The following is a 25,687-nucleotide window of genomic DNA, read 5'->3' as shown; positions in this document are numbered from 1 at the left end:
CTTTGGTGTGCATCTTAAGCCAGCCAGTGACTTACTTAGCCCTCTCTGAGGCGTGCTCTTTGGCCTGCATGGCTGTGAGGTTTCTCTGCCTGTCCAGCTCTGCAATGAGGCCCTTCAGCCGGTCGGTCATGGAGGACAGAGAGCGGTCTTGTTCCACCACCGTCTGTTCCATCTCAGCTAGGCGAACCAGGTGTTTGGTGGTCGGCACCGTTATGGTGGGCTTCTTCATTAACTCCTGGGGACAACAAGGAGATTAACAGAAGAGATTTTTGGGTCGTTCCAGGAAAAGAGTGCCTTTTGCATCTCTTTGATATTTAAGTAGAAATTGTGCACCAATATTTAATTTCAAAAGCCCGTTATATTAAATGAAGTGTCCTTTAATACAGACCACATGGAAAATTCAATACAACCGGTTTCTTATATGAATAACAGCTTGCTAAAGTGCCAAAATTCAGCATTTTGACCTGTCCATCCAACACTGTGTCACTTCTAGGAAGATTTCAACCCACTTAATCTAAAATGTCTATCATTATAAAGCACTAGTAGTTATTTTTGTTGCTTTGACAAAGTTATTCCTGAAAATTATTATTATTATTTTTAAAATTTCACCTTAATTTAACCAGGTAGGCAAGTTGAGAACAAGATCTCATTCACAACTGCGACCTGGCCAAGATAAAGCCAAGCAGTTCGACACATATAACAACCCAGAGTTACACATGGAGTAAAACAAACATACAGTCAATACAGAAAAATAAGTATATATTCAATGTGAGCAAATGAGGTGAGGTAAGTGAGGTAAGTGAGGTAAAGGCAATAAATAGGCCATGGTGGCAAAGTAAATACAATATAGCAAGTAAAACACTGGAATGGTAGATTTGAAAGTAGATGAGTGTGCAAAGTAGAAATACTGGGGTGCAAAGGAGCAAAATAAATAAATAAATACAGTAGGGGAAGAGGTAGTTGTTTGGGCTATTTATAGATGGGCTATATACAGGTGCAGTGATCTGTGAGCTGCTCTGACAGCTGGTGCTTAAAGCTAGTGAGGGGGATAAATGTTTCCAGTTTAAGAGATTTTTGTAGTTCGTTCCAGTCATTTGCAGCAGAGAACTGGAAGGAGAGGCGGCCAAAGGACGAATTGGCTTTAGGGGTGACAAGTGAGATATACCTGCTGGAACGCGTGCTACGGGTGGGTGCAGCTATGGTGACCGGCGAACAGAGATAAGACTTTACCTAGCAGGGTCTTGAAGATGACCTGGAGCCAGTGGGTTTGGCGAGGAGTATGAAGCGAGGGCCAGCCAACGAGAGCGTACAGGTCGCAGTGGTGGGTAGTATATGGGGCTTTGGATTGGAGATGTTTTATTTGAGTCTAGAAGGAGAGTTTACAGTCTAACCAGACACCTAGTTATTTGTAGTTGTCCACATATTCTAAGTCAGAACCGTCCAGAGTAGTGATGCTGGACGGGTGGGCAGGTGCAGGCAGCGGTCGGTTGAAGAGCATGCATTTAGTTTTACTTGTATTTAAGCAGTATTTAAGCAGTTGGAGGCCACGGAAGGAGAGTTGTATGGCATTGAAGCTCGTCTGGCGGGTTGTTAACAGTGTCCAAAGAAGGGCCAGAAGTATACAGAATGGTGTCGTCTGCGTAGAGGTGGATCAGATACTCACCAGCAGCAAGAGCGACATCATTGATATATACAGAGAAGAGAGTCAGCCCAAGAATTGAACCCTGTGGCACCCCCATAGAGACTGCCAGAGGCCCGGACAACAGGTCCTCAGATTTGACACACTGAACTCTATCAGAGAAGTAGTTGGTGAACCAGACGAGGCATTCATTTGAGAAACCAAGGCTGTTGAGTCTGCCGATGAGGATGTGGTGAGTCGAAAGCCTTGGCCAGGTCAATGAATACGGCTGCACAGTATTGTTTCTTATCGATGGCGGTTAAGATATCGTTTAGAACCTTGAGCGTGGCTGAGGTGCACCCATGACCAGCTCTGAAACCAGATTGCATAGCGGAGAAGGTATTTAATGTGATAAGTGATTCATTTACGTCTGTCCCTCATTTTAAGGTGAACCCTGTTACATGAACAAAATTCTCGTTTTAATATTCCTTAAAAATTTTTTTTTTTTTTTCAAAAGACATAGTCAAATAATAGTGTGAAAGCAGGTGGGCTTGTTAAGACGCTTTTTGGACATTTTCTGGTGTTTTGTGATGAAAAACTGAGCGGTCAACCCTGTTACTTTATTTGGCACTTCGTAAACACTTACTATAGTCTTTTTATTTAACCTCTTGAGATGGGAAAACATGTTCTTTATGAAGCTGAACATGTGCTTTTTATGACAGAGTGTTAAAATAAGGTGAAAGTAAATGTTTATTTTGACCAAGTTACACTTTCAAAAGGTACAGAATTGTTGGAATTATCTTTTTACCGGGACAAATAAAGAATAGTGAGTAACATTATAAAAGTCCATAGCAATCTTGCATTTGTGGTAGACATCAATGATCCTACCAAATAGGAATCCTAAGACCAGAATTTCTGAAAAGCCAGAGAAAGTTTCTGAAACGTTGTAACCCTAACACAGACCAAGAGAGAGCCATGGTAGAGCTAGGCTGGGCTACATACCAGTGCGGTCTGTTTGAAGCGGTCAAGGGAGGTGTCAGTGTGCAGGTCCAGTTTCTGGTGCAGCGTCCTCATCTCCTCTTCATGTCTCCTGGTGATATCCTCCTGCTCCTGGGGTTAATTCAGGAGGCCACAGCAGTCAGAACCAATAGAACCAACAGTTCACACCACAGCCATATAAGGATACACTATATATACAAAAGTATGTGAACACCCTTTCAAATTTGTGGATTCAGCTATTTCAGTCACACCCATTGCTGACAGGTGTATAAAAGGTGTATAGAATCGAGCATACAGGCATGCATCTCTGTAGACAAAGATTGGCAGTAGAATGGCCTTACTGAAGAGCTCAGTGACTTTCAACGTGGCACAGTCATAGGATGCTACCTTTCCAACAAGTCAGTTCATCAGAGCTGCCCCGGTCAACTGTGAAGTGAAGTGGAAATGTCTAAGAGCAACAATGGCTCAGCCGTTGGTAGGCCACACAAGCTCACAGAACAGGACCACTGAGTGATGAAGTGCGTAAAAATCGTCTGTCCTCGGTTGCAACATTCACTACTGAGTTCCAAAGTGCCTTTGGAAGCAACGTCAGCACAAGAACTCTTCGTTGGGAGCTTCATGAAATTGGGTTCCATGGTCGAGCAGACGCACACAAGCCTAAGACCACCACGCACAATGCCAAGCGTCGGGTTGGAGTGCTGTAAAGCCGCCGCCATTGGATTCTGGAGCAGTGGAAACGCGTTCTCTGGAGTGATGAATCATGCTTCACCATCTGGCAGTCCGACGGACTAATCTAGGTTTGGTGGATGCCAGGAGAACACTACCTGCCCCAATGCATAGTGCCAACTAATGTTTTGTGGAGGAGGAATAATGGTTCGGGCTAGGCCCCTTAGTTCCAGTGAAGGGAAATCTTAACACTACAGCATACAATGACAATCTAGACTGTTCTGTGCTTCCAACTTTGTGGCAACAGTTTGGGAAAGGCCCTTTCCTGTTGAGCATGACAATGCCCCAGTGCACAAAGCGAGGTCCATACAGAAATGTTTTGTCAAGATCGGTGTGGAAGAACTTTGACTGGCCTGCACAGAGCACTGACCTCAACCCCATCGAACACCTTTGGGATGAATTGGAATGCCGACTGCGAGCCAGGCCTAATCGCCCAACATCAGTGCCTGACCTCACTAATGCTCTTGTGACTGAATGGAAGCAAGTCCCCTGCAGCAATGTTCCAACATCTAGTGGAATGCCTTCCCAAAAGAGTGGAGGCTGTTATGTCAGCAATGGGGGGCCAACTCCATATTAATGCCCATGATTTTGGAATGAGATGTTTGACAAGCAGGTGTCCACACGGAGAGACAGTTAAAACAACTTCTCGCACCCTCTTTTTCTCTAACACTTTCTAATATGTCTAAATGGCCATTTGGTGTTTAAGTCCGAACATCAACCACAAATTGTGCATCAAATGCAGATACACTTAGCAGGCTTGTTGCTTCCTAGAAATCCTAAAGTTCTCTACCCCCTGCTGTACCTGTCTAGCCCGGGCCAGTAGGTTCTGGTACTTCTTAAGGACCTCCTCCTTCTGGTCCAGGCGTCCCTGCAGGTTGTTGATGGTCTGGTGGGCCACCTTGAGGGCCGGCTGGCTCTCCCTCTGGTCCTCCTGGTGCTTGGCCAGGTCTGCCAAGAGCCTCTCCCTGTCTGCAGCCGCAGGGAGCCGCAGACGCAGCTCATTGATTACCCGGTCCCTGGAGAGGATGTTCTGCTCTGTCTTCCAGAGGGCAGATTCCTTCTCCTTCAGCTTCTGCTCAGGCAGAGTAGAGCAGAAGAGAGACAGCCTCATAGATTAATCACTTTTATACTTGCCTTTTACAATCTTTAACAAGGGATGGTGCTCTAAGGCATGTGGTGTGATCGTCCACCATAATGTGTGTACTTTTAAGGCATTTCCTGTGTGTCAACTGTGGGGTCAGTAATAATATTGCAAACAAATACATGCTACAGTATAATCACCTCATCTAGAGTTTTGCAGGTAGCCTGGGTCTCCAGGATGGTGCGGACATGCTCTTTGATTTTCCTCAGGGCAAAGTCCAGCTGGTGGGCCAGGGGAAGGCTTGCGTCTGGCAAGGCTCCGGTAGCCTCCTCAAACTACATACAATACACACTAGGATTAACTGAGAGGAGTCCAAATCCTTGGTTGACTTGGTAGCAAGCAGTTTGTGATCGTGTGAGTTATGAGTAATATACAGTATCAAATCTAGGGTTACAAAGCAAAGATGGAAAATGTGTAAGTTCACCAGTAAACTACCAGAATCTTGGTATCTTTCAAGAATGTTATTACAGGTGTCTAATTATCTCGGGCCCTCTGTGTGGCCTTATCACATGAAAAATATATGAAATAATTTATAATTTTTTTATAAAATAAAATGACAAATCTGTTAAAACATATCCTAAATATAAACCATCAAATTAGTGAATACAATTGGTATTTACTTAGTAAAATAAATAAAAGTGAAGAAAAAAAACTGTCAATATGTATTTGCTGTCAATGTTTTGGCATCAAACTGGTGGCAGTCGTGAAAAAATGCAATAGTTGGAGGAGTTGCAAAGTTAATTGAAAATAATGCCATTGTTGATTAGATACTTTTTTCATTAATTAGGCTATTTTCTCTTGAACCATATGGTCTATCTACTAGAAACACATGGATAACATGGACACAGATATAAAAAATTAATACTATAAAAACATTTTTTTAAATAAATTACCAAAGTTACGATAGATTGCCATATATTTTCTGTTAATTACCAAAATTACTGAAGATTTCAGTAACTTTGGTAAATTACTGGTAGCTTTGCAACCCTAATCATGTGTGACTAGATTATTTATTGAAAATACAGTTGATATTGAGCATTCAAGTACATACACTGAGTATACCAAACATTAGGAACACATTCCTAATATTGAGTTATACCCCCTCCCTCAGAACAGCCTCAATTCACAGGAGCATGGACTCTACAAGGTGTCAAAAGCGTTCCACAGGGATGCTGGCCCATGTTGACTCCAATGCTTCCCACAATTGTCGGCTGAATGTCCTTTGGGTGGTGGAACATTCTTGATACACATGGGAAACTGTTCAATGTGAAATACTCAGCAGCGTTGCAGTTCTTGACTATTCACCTTCTGAATGGCACGCATACACAATCCATGTCTCAATTGTATCAAGGCTTAAAATATCCTTCTTTAACCTGGGCTCCCGAGTGACGCAGCGGTCTAAGACACTCCATCTCAGTGCTAGAGATCACTACAGACCCTGGGTTGATTCCAGGCTGTTTCACAACCGGCCGTGATTGGGAAATACATAGGGCGGCGCACAATTGGCCCAGCGTCATCCGGGCTAGGGTTTGGCTGGGGTAGGCCATCATTGAAAATAAGAATTTGTTATTAACCGACTTGCCATTCTTAAATAAAGTTCAAATAAAAAATATAAATAAATGTATCTTCACTGCCTGAAGTTGATTTAACAGGTGACATCAATAAGGGATCATAGCGTTCACCTGGATTCACCTGGTCAGTCTATGTCATGGAAAGAGCTGGTGTTCCTAATTCTTTGTGTATTCAGTGTATATCCACAGCTAGCAAAATTATAATTAATGGCAACCAGAAACAAAACGTTAAATTAATTCCGATTGGCAGACAGTGGGGAGGCTAGTATACAGTAAATGAATGTCAGTGTGTCTGTGTCCCAAATGGCATCCGATTCCCTACAGTATATAGAATACCATTTGGGGCACAACCAGTGTGTGTCTGTTTGGTGTTAGACAGGACCTTCTGGGCAGAGCCTATGATTAGGTTCTGCTGTTTCTCATAAAGATCCAGCTGGCGCTCCAACTCCACCTCTCTCTGATCCCACGACATCTGACGTTCCTCCTGAACCTGGGGGGGGCACACAGACTGTGTGAATGTCTGTCTTTGTGAGTGTCTGTTAAACAGAGCTCTGTCATCATGCCATTGTGACTTTGTCTGTGTCCCAAATGGCATCCTATTTCCTATATACACTACTTTGACCAGGGCCCATGTAGGGCTCTGGTAAAAAGCAGTGCACTTTATAGAGAATAGGGTGCCCTTTTGGACACAACCATTGTCCTAGCATAGCAAGATCTGGAGAACATGCATGGTCTGAAGCCACCAGTACTAGTATTTAGGGAGTCCATCTGGAGCACTGTATTTTTAGGGGCATAAAACTAAACCATCTGAGCAACAAACACATAAATAGAGACAACAAGTCCTCTATGTTTTCCTCTTGTTCCGATTATGACTGACTCTCATGGGGAGATACATTACACTAAGCCCAATGTCATGGGGGCGATGACGTTACGCTATAAAGCCCAATGTCATGGGGGCGATGACGTTACGCTATAAAGCCCAATGTCATGGGGGCGATGACGTTACGCTATAAAGCCCAATGTCATAGGGGCGATGACGTTACACTATAAAGCCCAATGTCATGGGGGCGATGACGTTACACTATAAAGCCCAATGTCATGGGGCGATGACGTTACAGATTCAGAAATTCACTGATGACAAATTGTAAACAGATTCATCAATTTACTGAAGACAAATTAAAATTTGAAACACATGAAATTGCTCCACTCACATTTATAATTACCAAAATTTGTGAATATGTGAATGTTCATTCAATTTATGTCTCTCTCTCTGTCTGTAGAAAGTGTCTGTATGCTGCTGCTATTCGGTTCTTTATTTTACTTTATCATATCCTGATGACGAGTCACTTTACCCAGCCTTCACGTACATATCTACTTCAAATACCTTATTATTATCTATCCTGATGCTTAGTCACTTTACCCAGCCTTCATTTACATATCTACCTCAAATACCTTATTATTATCTATCCTGATGTTTAGTCACTTTACCCTGCCTTCACATACATATCTATCTACCTCAAATACCTTATCATCTATGTTGATGCCTAGTCACTTTACCCTGCCTTCACGTACATATCTACCTCAAATACCTCTGCACATTGATCTGGTACTGGTACTCCCTGTATATACAGTGGGGAGAACAAGTATTTGATACACTGCCGATTTTGCAGGTTTTCCTACTTACAAAGCATGTAGAGGTCTAATTTTTATCACACTTCAACTGTGAGAGACGGAATCTAAAACAAAAATCCAGAAAATAACATTGTATGATTTTTAAGTAATTAATTTGCATTTTATTGCATGACATAAGTATTTGATACATCAGAAAAGTAGAACGTAATATTTGGTACAGAAACCTTTGTTTGCAATTACAGAGATCATACGTTTCCTGTAGTTCTTGACCAGGGTTGCACACACTGCAGCAGGGATTTTGGCCCACTCCTCCTTACAGACCTTCTCCAGATCCTTCAGGTTTCGGGGCTGTCGCTGGGCAATACGGAAAGAATGATGTTTCCACCTCCATGCTTCACGGTTGGGATGTTGTTCTTGGGGTTGTACTCATCCTTCTTCTTCCTCCAAACACAGCGAGTGGAGTTTAGACCAAAAAGCTCTATTTTTGTCTCATCAGACCACATGACCTTCTCCCATTCCTCCTCTGGATCATCCAGATGGTCATTGGCAAACTTCAGATGGGCCTGGACATGCGCTGGCTTGAGCAGGGGGACCTTGCGTGCGCTGCAGGATTTTAATCCATGACGGCGTAGTGTGTTACTAATGGTTTTCTTTGAGACTGCGGTCTCAGCTCTCTTCAGGTCATTGACCAGGTCCTGCCGTGTAGTTCTGGGCTGATCCCTCACGTTCCTCATGATCATTGATGCCCACGAGGTGAGATCTTGCATGGAGCCCCAGACAGAGGGTAATTGACCGTCATCTTGAACTTCTTCGATTTTCTAATAATTGCGCCAACAGTTGTTGCCTTCTCACCAAGCTGCTTGCCTATTGTCCTGTAGCCCATCCCAGCCTTGTGCAGGTCTACAATTTTAGCCCTGATGTTCTTAAACAGCTCTCTGGTCTTTGCCATTGTGGAGAGGTTGGAGTCTGTTTGATTGAGTGTGTGGACAGGTGTCTTTTATACAGGTAACGAGTTCAAACAGGTAATGAGTGGAGAACAGGAGGGCTTCTTAAAGAAAAACTAACAGGTCTGTGAGAGCCGGAATTCTTTATGGTTGGTAGTTGATCAAATACTTATGTCATGCAATAAAATGCAAATTAATTACTTATCTTCTTGACGCACCCCTTCCCGTTAGCGGGATCATTTTCATCAACACCCGCTGAATTGCAGCGCGCCAAATTCAAATTAAATGACAAAAAATATTTAATTTTCATGAAATCAAAAGTGCAATACAGCAAAACACAGCTTAGTTAATCCACCAGGCGTGTCAGATTTAAATACAGCTTTTCGGCAAAAGCACAACAAGCGTTTATGTAAGAACATCTCTCTCAGTAGACAAAATATTACAAACACTAGCAGCCAAGTAGATTGGTCACAAAAGTCAGAAAAGCAATAAATGAATTTGCTAACCTTTGATGATCTTCAGATGTTTGCACTCACGAGACTCCCAGTTACACAATAAATGTTCCTTTTGTTCCATAAAGATTATTTTTATATCCAATATACCTCCATTTGTTTGCCGTGTTATGTTCAGAAATCCACAGGCTCGAGCAGTCACGACATCGCAGAAGAAAATTCCAAATAGTATCCGTAATGTCCACAGAAACATGTCATACGTTTAAAAAAAAAAATCAATCCTCAGGTTGTTTTTAAAATATATAATCGATAATATATCAACCAGGACTGTAGCTTTTTCAGTAGGAGAGGAAGAGACAATGGTTGCCCCACTCTGTTGCGCAAGCAAAACTCTGAACACCCAGCTATCCACTGACGCGATGTGATCTTTCTCGCTCATTTTTCAAAATAAAAGCCTGAAACTATGTCTAAAGACTGTTGACACCTTGAGGAAGCCATAGGAAAAATAATCTGGTTGATATCCCCTTGAATGGAGAAAAGGCATCCAATGGAACAGAGATTTCAGGAAAAACAGCACTTCCAGGTTGGATTTTCCTCAGGTTTTCGCATGCAATATCAGTTATGTTATACTCACAGACAATATTTTGACAGTTTTGGAAAGTTTAGAGTGTTTTCTATCCTAATCTGACAATTATATGCATATTCTAGTTTCTGAGCCCGAGAAATAGGCAGTTTCAAATGGGTATGTTTTTTTTGTGCCAAAAACGAAAATCCTGCCCCCTACACTCAAGAAGTAAAAAATCATACAATGTGATTTTCTGGATTTTTGTTTTAGATTTCGTCTCTCACAGTTGAGGTGTACCTTTGATAAAAATTATAGACCTCTACATGCTTTGTAAGTAGGAAAACCTGCAAAATCGGCTGTGGATGAAATACTTGTTCTCCCCACTGTAGCTTCACATTGATCTGGTACTGGTACTCCCTGTATATAGCTCCATTCTTGTCTATTATATTTCTTGTGTTACTATTTTTCTTTTTCTTATTATTTTTTAACTCTGCATCGTTGGGAAGGGCTCATGAGAAAGCAAGTCTACACCCATTGTATTCAGCGCACGTGACAAATACAATTTCACTAGATGTTGTGTCTGTCTGAAGTGTGTATTTTCTCTTCTCACAGTGTGCTGTTGTACGCTGTCTTCCTCCAGGGTACGGATGGTTCTCTCCTGCTCGGCCACCAGGCTCCTCAGGTAACTGATCTCCTCTCTCTGGACCCCCAGCTCCCGGCCCCGTCTCAGCTCCTGCAGTCTGACCTCCTCTATTTTCTTGTGCCACTCGTTCACCTGAGAACATTCATATAGAGTAGACAACATGAGGAAAAACACATTTTCCCATGGAAGACAATAGACTGGAGTTTGGTGAGGAGGGAAAGTTCCATTACTGGAGTTTGGTGAGGAGGGAAAGTTACCCTACTGGAGTTTGGTGAGAAGGGGAAGAAAAGATATACAATGACAGAAGGATAGCAATAGATGGTCATACCAAGGATCATTTACACTATATATATATATTTATTCTTGCTAGAGCTGCCCCAGTCAACTATAAGTGCTGTTATTGTGAAGTGGAAACGACTAGGAGCAACAACGGATCAGCCGCGAAGGGTAGGCCACACAAGCTTACAGTACGGGACAGCCAAGTGCTGAAGCCCGTAGAGCGTAAAAATGGTCTGCCCTCGGTTGCAACACTCACTACTGAGTTCCAAACTGCCTATGGAAGTAATGTCAGCACAAGAACTGTTCGTCGGGAGCTTCATGAAATGGGTTTTCATGGCCAAGCAGCCTCACACAAGCCTAAGATCACCATACTCAATGCCAAGCGTCCGCTGGAGTGGTGTAAACCTTGCCGCCATTGGGCTCTGGAGCAGTAGAAACGCTTCACCATCTGGCAGTCTGACAGACGAATCTGGGTTTGGCAGATGCCAGGAGAATGCTATCTGCGCCAATGCATAGTACCAACTGTAAAGTTAGGTGAAGGAGAAATAAAGGTCTGGGGCTGTTGTTCATTGTTCGGGCACAATGTTCGAGTACAATGACATTCTAGACGATTCTGTGCTTTCAATTTGGGGCAGCGGTTTGGGGAAGTCCCTTTCTTGTTTCAGCATGACAATGCCCCCGTGCACAAAGCGAGGTCCATACCAAAATGGTTTGTCGAGATCGTTGTGGAAGAACTTGACTGGCCTGCACAAAGCCCTGACCCCAAACCGAACTGGAACGCCGACTGAGAGCCAGGCCTTAATCGCCCAACATCAGTGCCTGACCTCACTAATGCTCGTGGCTAAATGGAAGCAAGTCCCCACAGCAATGTTCCAACATCTAGTGTTGGAACAACTCTGGACCTCAAAGCCAGTTCCACTGCATTTTTTCATTGTTCCCCTCTATAATTAGGGATTTAGACCTGGGACACCAGGTGTGTGCAATTAATAATCAGGTAGAACAGAAAACCAGCAGGTTCCAGACCTCGTAGGGTAAGAGTTGAGTACCCCTGTTCTGGTGGAAAGCCTTCCCAGAAGAATGGAAGATGTTAAAGCAGCAAAGGGGGGACCAACTCCATAATAATGCCAATGATTTTGGAATGAGATATTCGACGAGCAGGTGTCCACATACTTTTGGTCATTAACTCCTTCTGTGGAGTACCAATATGGCGGCTGGTGGCTTCAAAGCCTTTCACTGGCCATTACATAGCATCAGCAATCCAGGGTTTATATACATCATTGGTCCTTGCCCACCCACCTTCTGAGCTCCTTTCACATCCTTCAGCGTAGCTATGAGCTCCTCTAACCCTTTCAGCCTCAGCTCCAGCTCTTGGGCCTTCCCCTCCATCCTCCTCCTCTCCTCCTCCGCTCTCCTCTTCTCCTCCTGCGCGGTCCCTCTATCCTCCTGCAGGCGCATCATGGTCTGAGAGAACTTCTCCTGCTGGGCTAAGGGCAGAGCCCCGGCAAACTGCCTGCGGAGAGACTGGATGGACTGTTGGAGGTGCCTGGCTCGGTTCCGGCTCTCCTGGCGAGCATGGTACAGGGATTTCTCGCTGGCATCCAGTTTCTGCTCGGCACGGAGCACGTAGGCCTCAAGCTGCTGGATCCGCGTGGCGGTGGCCTCTAGCTTCCCCACGGCGGCTGATTCGCTGAGCTGCAACGCTACGATGTGCTGGTGGAGCTTGGCGATCAGGGCTCTCTCGTCTGACTGGGACTGGGTGGGCAAACAAGACAGAGCAGGACAGGAGGGAAAAGTTAGCATTAGCAACAATGCTAGTAGTGAGATAAATTTGAGCAACATGGTAGTTAGCTATTCTAACTACCGGTATGCACAATGAATAGCCAGTCATTCTTGCAATGGTATCATTGTTAAACTTGATCAACTATTGACAATAAGATGATTTATCATCTCTCGTGGTTGAGTTACTTGAGTAGAATGAGGATGAGTTATATGAATAAGAATAAATAGGGTTGAATAGCGTCCGTGTTGTGTTGCGTTACCTGATAGTCGAGGACCTGCCTCCTTAGAGCTTCAACCTCCTTCTCTCTGGACTGCTGTCTGGCCTCCAGGGCGGACACCTGCATCTTAGCCACGTCAGACACCTCCCTCAACCTGGATACATAGAATGGGGTAGCACCTTATCCCATTACCAACTGCCATTATAAAACGCAAGCTTACTGGGCAGTAGTAGTAAAGCTTACTAAATCCGGGATGGGATCAGGGCACATTGCATTTAGGCTAGGGCATTAGTCCAGTTTCATTAGACAGAATCACATACACGTAAATATAACTAGATCACAGGAGGAATTATCACATATTACATGAGTGGATTTAGTACATACATTGAGGCCTCCACCTTGAGTTCGGCCTCAGCCTTCTCCAGCTGCGTGATCCTGGCGCGGTCGGCGTTGCTGCCGTCTTTAGAGACACTGTCGGCCAGCTCATCTCTCAGCTCCCGCTCCGTTCTCTGGGCCCCCAGGTACAGCTTTGTTAGCTGGGGACCAACAACACTTCAGGTTAGGGACTTTGTGTCACTATAAGACATAGTCCAGGATACTGCATGGCCTTGTCCAGCCATGCTCTCTACCAGGGACAAGTGTTGAGAATTGCCATGATCAACACACTATAAAGTGGGGCAAAAAAGTATTTAGTCAGCCACCAATTGTGCAAGTTCTCCCACTTAAAAAGATGAGAGGCCTGTAATTTTCATCATATGTACACTTCAACTATGACAGACAAAATGACAAAAAAATCCTGAAAATCACATTGTAGGATTTTTAATGAATTTATTTGCAAATTATGGTGGAAAACAAGTATTTCGTCAATAACAAAAGTTTATCTCAATACTTTGTTATATACCCTTTGTTGGCAATGACAGAGGTCAAACGTTTTCTGTAAGGCCTCACAAGGTTTTCACACACTGTTGCTGGTATTTTGGCCCATTCCTACATGCAGATCTCCTCTAGAGCAGTGATGTTTTGGGGCTGTTGCTAGGCAACACGGACTTTCAACTCCCTCCAAAGATTTTATATGGGGTTGAGATCTGGAGACTGGCTAGGCCACTCCAGGACCTTGAAATGCTTCTTACGAAGCCACTCCTTCGTTGCCCGGGCGGTGTGTTTGGGATCATTGTCATGTTGAAAGACCCAGCCACGTTTCATCTTCAATGCCCTTGCTGATGGAAGGAGGTTTTCACTCAAAATCTCACGATACATGGCTCCATTCATTCTTTCCTTTACACGGATCAGTCGTCCTGGTCCCTTTGCAGAAAAACAGCACCAAAGCATGATGTTTCCACCCCCATGCTTCACAGTAGGTACAGTGTTCTTTGGATGCAACTCAGCATTCTTTGTCCTCCAAATACGACAAGTTGAGTTTTTACCAAAAAGTTATATTTTGGTTTCATCTGACCATATGACATTCTCCCAATCTTCTTCTGGATCATCCAAATGCTCTCTAGCAAACTTCAGACGGGCCTGGACATGTACTGGCTTAAGCAGGGGGACACGTCTGGCACTGCAGGATTTGAGTCTCTGGCGGCGTAGTGTGTTACTGATGGTAGGCTTTGTTACTTTGGTCCCAGCTCTCTGCAGGTCATTCACTAGGTCCCCCGTGTGGTTCTGGGATTTTTGCTCACCGTTCTTGTGATCATTTTGACCCCACGGGGTGAGATCTTGCGTGGAGTCCCAGATCGAGGGAGATTATCAGTGGTCTTGTATGTCTTCCATTTCCTAATAATTGCTCCCACAGTTGATTTCTTCAAACCAAGCTGCTTACCTATTGCAGATTCAGTCTTCCCAGCCTGGTGCAGGTCTACAATTTTGTTTCTGGTGTCCTTTGACAGCTCTTTGGTCTTGGCCATAGTGGAGTTTGGAGTGTGACTGTTTGAGGTTGTGGACAGGTGTCTTTTATACTGACAACAAGTTCAAACAGGTGCCATTAATACAGGTAACGAGTGGAGGACAGAGGAGCCTCTTAAAGAAGAAGTTGCAGGTCTGTGAGAGCCAGAAATCTTGCTTGTTTGTAGGTTACCAAATACTTATTTTCCACCATAATTTGCAAATAAATTCATAAAAAATCCTACAGTGTGATTTTCTATATTTTTTACCCTCATTTTGTCTGTCAAAATTACAGGCCTCTCATCTTTTTAAGTGGGAGAACTTGCACAATTGGTGGCTGACTAAATACTTTTTTGCCCCACTGTATATGCAGTGAAAAATATGATTAGTTATTCAATGCTTCCATGTGTTTGCATCTGTCCCTATCCAATAAACTATCAAATTAAATTGAAATGATTGTCCATTGCCACAGGAAACAGAGATTTGTCTTTTCAAATCAAATCAAATGTTATTAGTCACATGCGCCAAATACAACAGGTGAAATACTTAGTGAAATACTTACTTACGAGCCCCTAACCAACAATTCAGTAAAAAAAAAACATGAGTAAGAATAAATAAAAGTAACAAGTAATTAAAGAGCAGCAGTAAAATAACAATAGTGAGACTATACACAGGGGGGTACCGGCACAGAGTCGATGTGCGGGGGTACCGGTTAGTTGAGGTAATATGTACACGTAGGTAGAATTATTAAAATGACTATGCATAGATGATAATAACAGAGAGTAGTAGCGGTGTAAAAGAGAGGGGGCAATGCTAATAGTTTGGGTAGCCATTTGATTAGATATTCAGGAGTCTTACGGCTTGGGGGTAGAAGCTGTTTAGAAGTCTCTTGGACCGAGACTTGGCACTCCGGTACCGCTTGCCGTGCGGTAGCAGAGAGAACAGTCTATGACTAGGATGGCTGGAGTCGTTGACAATTTTTACGGCCTTCCTCTGACACCGCCTGTTATGGAGGTCCTGGATGGCAGGAAGCTTGGCCCCACTACCCTCTGTAGTGCCTTGCGGTTGGAGGCCAAGCAGTTGCCTTACCAGGCAGTGATGCTCTCGGTGGTGCAGCTGTATTAACTTTTGAGGATCTGAAAGTTAATACAGATTTTTAGTCTCCTGAGGGGGAATAGGTTTTGTCGTGCCCTTTCACAGCTGTCTTGGTGTGCTTGGCCCATGTTAGTTTGTTGGTGATGTGGACACCAAGGAACTTGAAGCTCTCAACCTGCTCCACTACAGCCCCGTCAATGAGAATGGGGGCTCGGTCCTCTTTTTCCTGTAGTCCATAATCATCTCCTCTGTCTTGATCATGTTGAGGGAGAGGTTGTTGTCCTGGCACCACACGGACAGGTCTCTGACCTCCTCCCTATAGGCTGTCTCGTCATTGTCGGTGATCAGGCCTACCACTGTTGTGTCATTGGCAAACTTAAAGATGGTGTTTGAGTCGTGCCTGGCCGTGCAGTCATGAGTGAACAAGGAGTATAGGAGGGGACTGAGCACACTGTCGTGGCAGAATCAGAATTCTTTATGTAACATTTATAAATAAGATGTTTTATTAATTTTATTAGTATGCTTATGTGGGAAAAAAGTTACTTGGGCCCAGAGAGGGGTCGGGTTAGTCTTATCTGTGAATGTGTCTGTAAACTATTCCTAAACCATGTGAAGGGATGGGGTGATTAATGGGGAACCAGTTAGGTGGCTCCACAATGTCTGTGTGCCAGTCACATCTCTCTGTGATCTTGTCCAGGAGGGGGTGTATTTGATATACGCCATTGGATGAGGTAATGTTTTTGGTCCTAAGTGGTACCAAGAATGAGATAAGAACTTGGTTTAGGAGACCAAACTGAACGATAATTTATAGCCAATGCTGTCTGGATATGTGTGTCTTTGCTATAAAGGAAGAATTAATTTATAGACACTGAATTGATCTGAGAGTCACAGGGCTATGGTGAAGCTCATATAATTAAAGATGGACTTTATGATAACTCTGACATGTGTGTGGTTTGCCATCTCATGATTTGGTAATACAGGAAATTTCCACGTCAACGCACCCGAGGGGCCCTGTGTTGAGGATCAGCATGGCGGATTTGTTGTTACCTACCCTTACCACCTGGGGGCGGCCCGTCAGGAAGTATTGATGAGCTTTGAAGGCACTATGGTATTGATCACTGAGCTGTAGTCATTGAATAGCATTCTCACATAGGTGTTCCTTTTGTCCAGGTGGGAAAGGACAGTGTGGAGTGCAATAGAGATTGTATCATGTGGGGATCTGTTGGTGTTATATGCCAAATTGAGTGGGTCTTGGGTTTCTGGGATAATGGTGTTGATGTGAGGAATGACCAGCCTTTCAAAGCACTTCATGGCTACAGATGTGAGTGCTATGGGTCGGTAGTCATTTAGGCAGGTTACATTATTGTTCTTGGGCACAGGGACTATGGTGGTGTTACAGACTCGGACAGGGAGAGGTTGAAAATGTTAGTGAAGACACTTGTCAGCTGTCCAGCGCATCCTCGCAGTACACGTCCTGGTAATCTGTCTGGCCCTGCGGCCATGTGAATGTTGACCTGTTTAAAGGTCTTACTCACATCAGCTGCGGAAAGCGTGATCACACAGTCTTCCGGAACAGCTGGTGCTCTCATGCATGTTTCAGTGCTATTTACTTCGAAGCGAGCATAGACGTAGTTTAGCTCATCTGGTAAACTCGTGTTACTGGGCAGCTCTCGGCTGTGCTTCCCTTTGTAGTCTGTACTATTTTGCAAGCCCTGTGTGTGGAGTAAAGGTGGTCCAGAGTTTTTTCCCCCTCTGGTTGCACATTTAACATGCCAATAGAAATTTGGTAAGACGGATTTAAGTTTCCCTGCATTAAAGTCCCCGGCTACTAAGAGTGCCGCTTCTGTGTGAGCGTTTTCCTGTTTGCTTATGGCGGAATAGATGCTTTGTCCCTTCCCTAACTCCTACACTATGTAGATAGCTCTCTCCTACCTCTGCAAACTTTGTCTCCAGCTCCACGTTGCGCTCCTCCACCAGTCTGAGAGAGTTCCTGAGGTGTTCGTACATCTTGTGGGCATGCTCAGCCCTCTGCCGCTCATTCAGCTCCTTCATCTCCAAGGTGGTGATCCTCCTGGACGTTGATATAATCTCACTGTTGGCCACTGCCTTCGCTGCCTTGTCCATGCTGCTCTCACCACCTGGGAATAGAAAAACGCTCCAGGGTCAGAAATCCAATTGGAAAAGTCAAAGAATCATCCAAATGAGATTTCTGAAAAACTCGGAAACTTCAAGAAAGTTCAGGCAATTTTGCAACCCTTGTCAGAAATTATAGGGCTTTGGAGAGACAATACAGACTCTAAAAGTGAAGTATTTTCAATCCTGAGTTGTGAAGCTTACCTAATGTGTTGATGTGCTCCCAGGCTTGCTCCAGAGTGTGGAGTTTCTCCTTGGTAATCTCCAGCTCTTTATTGAGGGCAGTGATGTGCTCACGGAGGGAAATGTTCTCACCCTAAAAGTAGAAGGGAAAAAGACAGATACGGTATGAGTCCACAAAAAGCTCTATAGAGAACTCAGTCAACGAAAGAGGAGCCATACCGTCAATAATTATCCACTAATAAAAGGTTAAATTTGACACATTCACTGTTAACTACTAAACGAAAGTTCCTTTTCTTCATTTGCACTAATATGAAGTCATTTGAGATTCCACCAGTCCTGAAAAGGAGACGGGGAGAGGATGACCTACCTCTAGGTGTTCTAGGTTGGTGGTCCTCTGCACCAGGTGGTTGTCTTTCTGGAGCATGTCCCTGTATTTCACCGTCAGCTCTGTGTATTGCTTGTTGGCCCTCTCCAGCTCTGATGAGGGGACGCTGTCATCCAGGGCTTTCTGCAGCGCTGCCAGTTTATATGCTGCCATGTCCTACAAAAAATGCTATATCAAGTCTTGTGAAGAAAACGATTGAATTGGGAGTTAAATTATTCTCTATACCCGTCATTAAAAGTATACACTTCAAAGTTATTTCTTGGTCGTTTTTCAGTCAAGTGAACTATTCTACCCTTAACCCTTCTTTTATTGTTCCTGGATAGGTGTATGCAATATGGCAACATTTCAGACAATCAGAGGGCACGTGTACCTTGTATCTGGTCAGGTATCCCATCCTCTGTGTGACAGAGGCCTGCATGGTGCTGAAGTCATCCCTCAGTTTGTTGTTGTCCTTGCGGAGGTGCTGCTCCTGCTCCAGCAGGGTGGTGTAGCGATGTGTTAGAGACTTCTCGTTCACACGCAGAACCGTCATTCTCCGGGCCACCTCCGCCACCTGCCTCCGCAGCTCCTCTGGATCCTTCTGCAGTGCCTCCAGCCAGTGCTATTGGACACAGTGGGGATTAGAAATACATTGAATATAATGCAGAGAGTTTAGAGATACAGTGAGCCACTGAGCAATGTTTGGCTCTGTCACTCACGTTGAACTCTTTGATCTTTACTGTGTCCACCAGCTTCTGCTCCTCCAGCTTGTTCTTCATCTCTCTGAGTGTCTCCTTTTCCTTCTGCCAGACCTCCTTCTCACTACACCATCATAATACTCAAAGATAAGTTAAGAGTTTTGTGTTCTATTCAGCTTTGTGGGTATCAGTCTTGCTGTAGTGTGTGTAGGGAGGGCCGGGTTCAAATGGCACATTAACTTTTCTGGTGCCCTAAAAATAGGGGGCTGGGTTAGGGTTAATAATCTGAACAATAATGGGGGTGTCCATGTTGATCTTTTCAAGCATAAAGGGGTGTTCTGATTTGGTAGATAATAGAGGTCGACCGACTAATCAGAATGGCCGATTAATTTGGGCCGATTTCAAGTTTTCATAACAATTGGAAATCTGAATTTTTGGGCGCCGAAAAAAAAGAAAAAAGTTTCATATATTTTTTTATACCTTTATTTAACTAGGCAAGTCAGTTAAGAACACATTCTCATTTTCAATGACGGCCTAGGAACGGTGGGTTAACTGCCTTGTTCAGGGGCAGAATGACAGATTTTCACATTGTCAGCTCGGGGGATCCCATCTTAAAACCCTACAGTTAACTAGTCCAACGCTCAAACCACCTGCCTCTCATTGCACTCCACGAGGAGCCTGCCTGTTACGGGAATGCAGTAGAAGTCAAGGTAAGTTGCTAGCTAGCATTAAACTTATCTTATAAAAAACAATCAAGCATTATCACTAGTTATAACTACACATGGTTGATGATATTACTCGTTTATCTAGCGTGTCCTGCGTTGAATATAATCGATGCAACGCTTGGGGATGATTTAACAAAAGCGCATTTGAGAAAAAAGCACAATCGTTGGACGACTGTACCTAAACATAAACACCAATGCCTTTCTTAAAATCAATACACAGAAGCATATATTTTGAAACCTGCATATTTAGCTAAAAGACATCCAGGTTAGCAGGCAATATTAACCAGGTGAAATTGTGTAATTTCTCTTGCGTTCATTGCACGCAGAGTCTGGGTATATGCAACAGTTTGGCCAGCCTGGCTCATTGCGAACTAATTTGCCAGAATTTTACGTAATTATGACATAACATTGAAGGTTGTGCAATGTAACAAGAATATTTAGACTTAGGGATGCCACCCGTTAGATAAAATACCGGACGGTTCCGTATTTAACTGAAATAATAAACGTTTTGTTTTCAAAATGATAGTTTCCGGATTCGACTATATTAATGACCAAAGGCTCGTATTTCTGTGAGTTATTATGTTATAATTAAGTCTATGAATTGATAGAGCAGTCTGACTGAGCGATGGTAGGCAGCAGCAGGCTCGTAAGCATTCATTCAAACAGCACTTTTGTGCGTTTTGCCAGCAGCTATTCGCAAGCACAGCGCTGTTTATGACTTCAAGCCTATCAGCCTAATGGCTGGTGTAACCGATGTGAAATGGCTAGCTAGTTAGCTGGGTGTGCGCTAATAGCGTTTCAAATGTCACTCGCTCTGAGACTTGGAGTAGTTATTCTCCTTGCTCTGCAAGGGCCGTGGCTTTTGTGGAGCGATGGGGTAACGCTGCTTCGAGTGTGGCTGTTGTCGATGTGTTCCTGGTTCGAGCCCAGGTAGGGGGAAGGAGAGGGACGGAAGCTATACTGTTACACTGGCAATACTATAGTGCCTATAAGAACATCCAATAGTCAAAGGTATATGAAATACAAATGGTATAGAGAGAAATAGTCCTATAAATACTATATTAACTACAACCTAAAACCTCTTAACTGGGAATATTGAAGTCTCATGTTAAAAGGAACCACCAACTTTCATATGTCCTCATGTTCTGAGCAAGGAACTTAAACATTAGCTTTTTTATATGGAACATATTGCACTTTTAACTTCTCCAACACTTTGTTTTTGCATTATTTAAACCAAATTGAACATGTTTCATTATTTATTTGAGGTTAAAATAAGTGTTCATTCAGTGTTCGTTCATTCAGTATTGTTGTAATTGTCATTATTACAAATAAATAAATAAAAATCGTCCGATCAATCGGTATAGGCTTTTTTTGGTCCTCCAATAATCGGTATCGGGTTTGAAAAATCACAATCGGTCGACCTCTAGTAGGTACGCAGCACCACTGTCATACTGTACATGCCATACACCGTGCTTCTACACATGCATTGCTTGCCGTTTGGGGTTTTAGGCTGGGTTTCTGTACAGCACTTTGTGACATCAGCTGATGTAAGAAGGGCTTTATAAATACATTTGATGTACAGTAAGTTTGGTCCTCTAGCTGCAGATGATCTCAACCAACTGCCCTACTGTACCTTTGGTGCTCCTTGTAGAGGAGTCCCTGCTGATGGCGAATCACAGCAAACTTCCCCTTGTACTCTTCCAAGGCTGCCACCAGCTGCTGGCTTGACTCCTCTTTGTTTTTAACCTCCTAAAAAAGAACATTATTTGTGAAAATGTCTCTCAGATCATTTGGGAGATGAGTTACAGAGAATAATACAAGAAATAGTGCATGTTTGAGATCGACTGCTTTGCAGTCGCCAACTGCTTTGTTGTCAATCTCAAACACAATCGATTAGGCTAACAGTGATGGGCGAAGTTGGGCGAGACTGACCCGTAACAGTCGAACGGCATACTCATTCAGAGAGCTGATAACCTCAGTGCTGGATAGGGCCATGTCTTCAGGGAGATTCAGGGTCCTAAAGATTACCCCGCCCCCTTTGGACTTTCTCAGCGCCTCCATATCGCCCTCCAAACGGGTCACCTGACCAACAGAGATAGAAGGGAAACAGTTTTAATTTTGGCACCTATTATAGATTTAGTCTTAAATGGTATCCCCTATTATAGATTTAGTCTTAAATGCTATCCCCTATTACAGATTTAGTCTTAAACGGTATCCCCTATTACAGATTTAGCCTTAAATGGTATCCCCTATTGCAGATGTAGTCTTAAATGGTATCCCCTATTACAGATTTAGTCTTAAATGGTATCAATGGCAGCAGTACAGTGCCTATTTACTAGACATTCAAAAGACTGCAATGAAAAAGACACAGATATGCAACAATATCCATGGAACAATTTAACGATGGAATCAAAGTAAGGGAAACAGCGCCACTGTCCACCCCACCACCACTGTTACTGTTTTTGTTTTGTTGACGAAGCGGAGGTGAGGAGCATGGTAAAAATACATGCAGTACATCTTCTGGTGTTCTATCACGCGGGCAACGATGTCAGAGGAGAAAAGAAACAGTGCTGGTTGTTTGCAGTAACCTCTTTGTTATTGGAATATTGCAGATGGACGTGGCAGTTTCACCAATTAAGGAGTCCAGCTTTAAGCTATTGAGGTGGAATGGAATTACAGTGCCAGTAGGTATGAGGTTCATATGGATTGGATGCCATTACTACTTAACATTGAGTTATTCATAGCCTGCAGGTACCTGATTGTTTCTGCCATTAACAACACTATTCTTGCCTTCAAAAACAAAATAATATACAACAAGTTGACAAAAGAAAGAAATGGACAGACATTATTTGGCCCTTTGTGAAAAATGTATATACACTCATACAACAGCAAAATATAATTCTGTGGCTTTCTCATAACTTGCCCTACATACTGTACAGTAAGTACAACCAGCCAGCTGGATACCTTTTCTTTGGCTTTGACCAGTTGACTCATGGTGTTGGCAGCTTCCTCCCGAGCTGCCCTCATTTCCTGTCTGATCTCGTCGTTCCTTCCCGTCAGCTGGTCTACCTGGGCCTTCAGGTGGTGGCTGGTGTCAAACTTCCCATCAGAGTTCTTCATCTCTATTGCCTGGAACATGGAACATGACGGAGCAGGGTTGGGGTCAATTCCATTTCAATTCAGGGCATGAATGAACATTCTAAGAACAATAGAGTGACGACATATAACATGTGGACAGCTGTGATGATGCTACTGGTTACACTTACACGGACCAGCTTCTCCAGACTGGGGATAGAGACAGCAGCTTGTGAGGAGGGGGTTTTCTGTTGAGCATCCTGGATGGCCTGAAGGATCTCCTTCATACCTTGTTCCAGCTGCTTGTTCTCCTTAAACAAGTCTTCCACTAAGGGACACAAAGAGAAGACAGCAGCGCTTATCCAACTGTGTTCAGGGATTCCTTTGGACATCCACGTTTCTCACTCAATGCATTGACACTACCTAGTCCTTTACTGGGAAATAGTATTGAGGAAGACATAGTGAGCATTTCTGACAGCGTATAGCATGAAATGCTGTGAGTAGCCATAAAACTACTTCAACATTTCCTACTATACAATATACTGCCAGTTTGTACATACATTTGGATTTAAACTGAGATGACTGGGTCCTCTGATGCTCCAAGTCTCTCTCCTTATGGTTCAGTTCTCTCCTCAGATGCTCATACTGTAAAACAAGTGGGAAAGGATGTATATAAGACAGGATATAGCCCACATAAACCATACAGTGGAAAAAACTGGCAAAAATATGTCAGGGTGATGTCTTCGGTGATGTCATGGTTAGGTCATATACTGATTTATAAAGGCCATTTTTAAACGACCAGAATTCTGACATCTCCTTCTGTCATCTAACCTTGCTTTTGATCTCCTCCTCATCTGCAGAACTGAATGTTGGTGTTGGTGTCAGTTTGATGGATCTGGTGGGCTTGGCATCATCCTCTAGCAATGAGCTGGTCACTGTGATCCCTATGATGGAGAAAAGTGGGTTTATCAGCACAAAAATAGAGATAGACTTAGTTAAATGGGGGATAAAATACTACTAACTTGTTATCAGTACTTGTATGGCATGCTGGCTAACCAACTCATATCTCCCTCCTATAGTTGTGTAGCATGGAGCGGATATTTACCTTTGTCCTTTACCATTCGCCTGATTTGTTTCTTCAGTTCAAGTCTCTCCTCTTCCAGTCGTTCGATCTGTGGAGTCAAGTGGGGTCGTAAGGGAAACAGGGCCACAGGTTGAGCTAAAGGTTTCGTTCCAAATGGCACCCTATTCTCTATATAGTACACTACTTTTAACCAGTGCCCATAGTATAGTGCACTACTTATTTTAGTGCACTATGTAGGGAACAAGGTACCAAATGGGACACAGTCAAATTGACGTCAAGAGGTTCCTTCCCATCCCTATCTACCTCTTTGGTGAGAACCTGGTTCTCTGCTTGGAACTGCCTCTGTTTCAGGGATTTGGTTCTTCTGAATTCTGTCAGATCCACTTCCTCTTTGGGCTCCAGACCTTATGAAAGAGAATGATGGATGAATACAGAACCTGAATGAGAGGATATCCAACAATGAAAATGTCTAGCTAATAAGGTAACTCACTAACTTTATGAAATATAACACCTTCCAACAGGAAATCAAATATGTCTGCTGTCTCTCTGTTTTTTTATGTCTTTGTTGTTTGTTGCTTGTTATTTTTTATTAAATGAAAGGATATTCAACAATGAAAAAATGTCTAGCTAATGACATCATTCATTAACTTTATGAAATATAACACAATCCAACAGGAAATTAATTTTGCGTCTGCTGTCTCCCTGTTTTTGATTTCTTTGTTGTTGTTTTCAGTTCTTATTTTAAATTTCTATCTGTAACATGTTGAGACATTGTGAAATGAACATAAATAAAATGTGACTTGAAGTTTGTTAATTACATTTGTTTTGTGTGTGACTTACCGAGTCGTTCCCTAAGATCTTCGTTCTCATCCAGAAGGTTGTTGATTCTCATCTCCAGCTGGTTGATCTCTCTGGTCATAGCCTCCGCCTCACGGTCTCGCACTCTCATCTGATTCTTACACTCTTTGATCTCAGCGATGGCCACCTGCAGACCATCAGTGCCCTGCAGGACAGTAAAGAGAGCCAAGATAGATCAGCCATGGCTTTCATACTTTGTTTAATCTAGGATACAAGATTTGACAGACCAGACATCTCAAAAACAAAGCCTGTTGCATGAGTCATGAGAATCACCACAGGGATGGGGGAAAATAGTTTTTTGGGACTTATTATGTTGGAGGACCTTAAGCAACTGAGCATTTGTGAAATTGGGCAGGCTAGGCAGACTTACAGACTCATAGAGTCTCATGTGGTTTAATGTGTCACTGAGCTCTTTGTCCTTGTCCCTGGCGTCTGTCTCGGCTAGCTCAGCCACACGTTCTGCTTCCTGTGCTCTTGTCTCTGTGACCTGCAGCTTAGCGGTTAGCTCGTCCAGCTTCCTCTGCTGGATGGCTGAGGGCAGACCTGGGGAAAAACTTTGAGCTATAAGCTATTGCTAATAATGCTAAATCAGAGTTTATGGCTCTGTGCTACACTAGAGATACAAATGCTAACCCTAACATGCTAAATGTCTTCCCTTTAAGAAACATTTTAGCTAAATTGTCTGAAGCTAAAAAATATACTGTAAAGTTGGCGCCAACTAACCTGCAGAGAACACCCACACTTTTTCAATCTTATAGCAATGTTGGTGCATAGCAGCCTTGGCTGACACCAGAACAACATTCCTTGTTAACAGCATCCAGATCCATGTGCTTTTACAACAAGACAATTTGACACGCACCTCTGTCTTTCTTCAGGGGCTTCTTGAGTTCCTCTATGAGCAGGGCATTTCTCTCCATCTCCCCCGTATACTGCTCCACTTGCTCTGTCAGCATCTTGATTTGATTGTCTCTCTCTAGCACGGCCTTGAAGACATTCACAAACATTTTATTAGTTTGGAACCAGC

General features: G+C 43.4%; 1 protein-coding gene across 2 annotated transcripts in view; it reads right to left on the bottom strand.

Annotated features, from left to right (window-relative positions):
* Positions 1-25,687, bottom strand: part of cep290 (centrosomal protein 290) — a 58,810-nt gene that overhangs the window by 15,996 nt on the left and 17,127 nt on the right. For both annotated transcript variants that reach the window (XM_031801480.1, XM_031801481.1), the window contains 25 exons: positions 25,523-25,646; positions 25,034-25,206; positions 24,646-24,808; positions 24,109-24,209; positions 23,827-23,893; positions 23,553-23,665; positions 23,282-23,366; positions 22,913-23,049; positions 22,611-22,775; positions 21,579-21,728; positions 21,280-21,395; positions 18,943-19,045; positions 18,615-18,845; positions 18,227-18,400; positions 17,881-17,992; positions 17,476-17,681; positions 12,952-13,103; positions 12,610-12,721; positions 11,867-12,322; positions 10,259-10,423; positions 6,438-6,545; positions 4,625-4,759; positions 4,146-4,415; positions 2,621-2,728; positions 36-235 (listed from right to left, as the gene is read on the bottom strand). In XM_031801480.1, coding sequence (XP_031657340.1) covers positions 36-235; positions 2,621-2,728; positions 4,146-4,415; positions 4,625-4,759; positions 6,438-6,545; positions 10,259-10,423; positions 11,867-12,322; positions 12,610-12,721; positions 12,952-13,103; positions 17,476-17,681; positions 17,881-17,992; positions 18,227-18,400; positions 18,615-18,845; positions 18,943-19,045; positions 21,280-21,395; positions 21,579-21,728; positions 22,611-22,775; positions 22,913-23,049; positions 23,282-23,366; positions 23,553-23,665; positions 23,827-23,893; positions 24,109-24,209; positions 24,646-24,808; positions 25,034-25,206; positions 25,523-25,646 — 3,926 coding nt within the window. The remainder of the gene's footprint in view (positions 1-35; positions 236-2,620; positions 2,729-4,145; positions 4,416-4,624; positions 4,760-6,437; positions 6,546-10,258; positions 10,424-11,866; positions 12,323-12,609; positions 12,722-12,951; positions 13,104-17,475; positions 17,682-17,880; positions 17,993-18,226; positions 18,401-18,614; positions 18,846-18,942; positions 19,046-21,279; positions 21,396-21,578; positions 21,729-22,610; positions 22,776-22,912; positions 23,050-23,281; positions 23,367-23,552; positions 23,666-23,826; positions 23,894-24,108; positions 24,210-24,645; positions 24,809-25,033; positions 25,207-25,522; positions 25,647-25,687) is intronic.

The sequence above is a fragment of the Oncorhynchus kisutch genome, linkage group LG22 (assembly GCF_002021735.2).
Source record: "Oncorhynchus kisutch isolate 150728-3 linkage group LG22, Okis_V2, whole genome shotgun sequence".
NCBI lineage: Eukaryota > Metazoa > Chordata > Actinopteri > Salmoniformes > Salmonidae > Oncorhynchus > Oncorhynchus kisutch.
The sequence above is the reverse complement of the archived record's forward strand: the minus strand, read 5'-3'. Positions and strand labels throughout refer to the sequence as shown.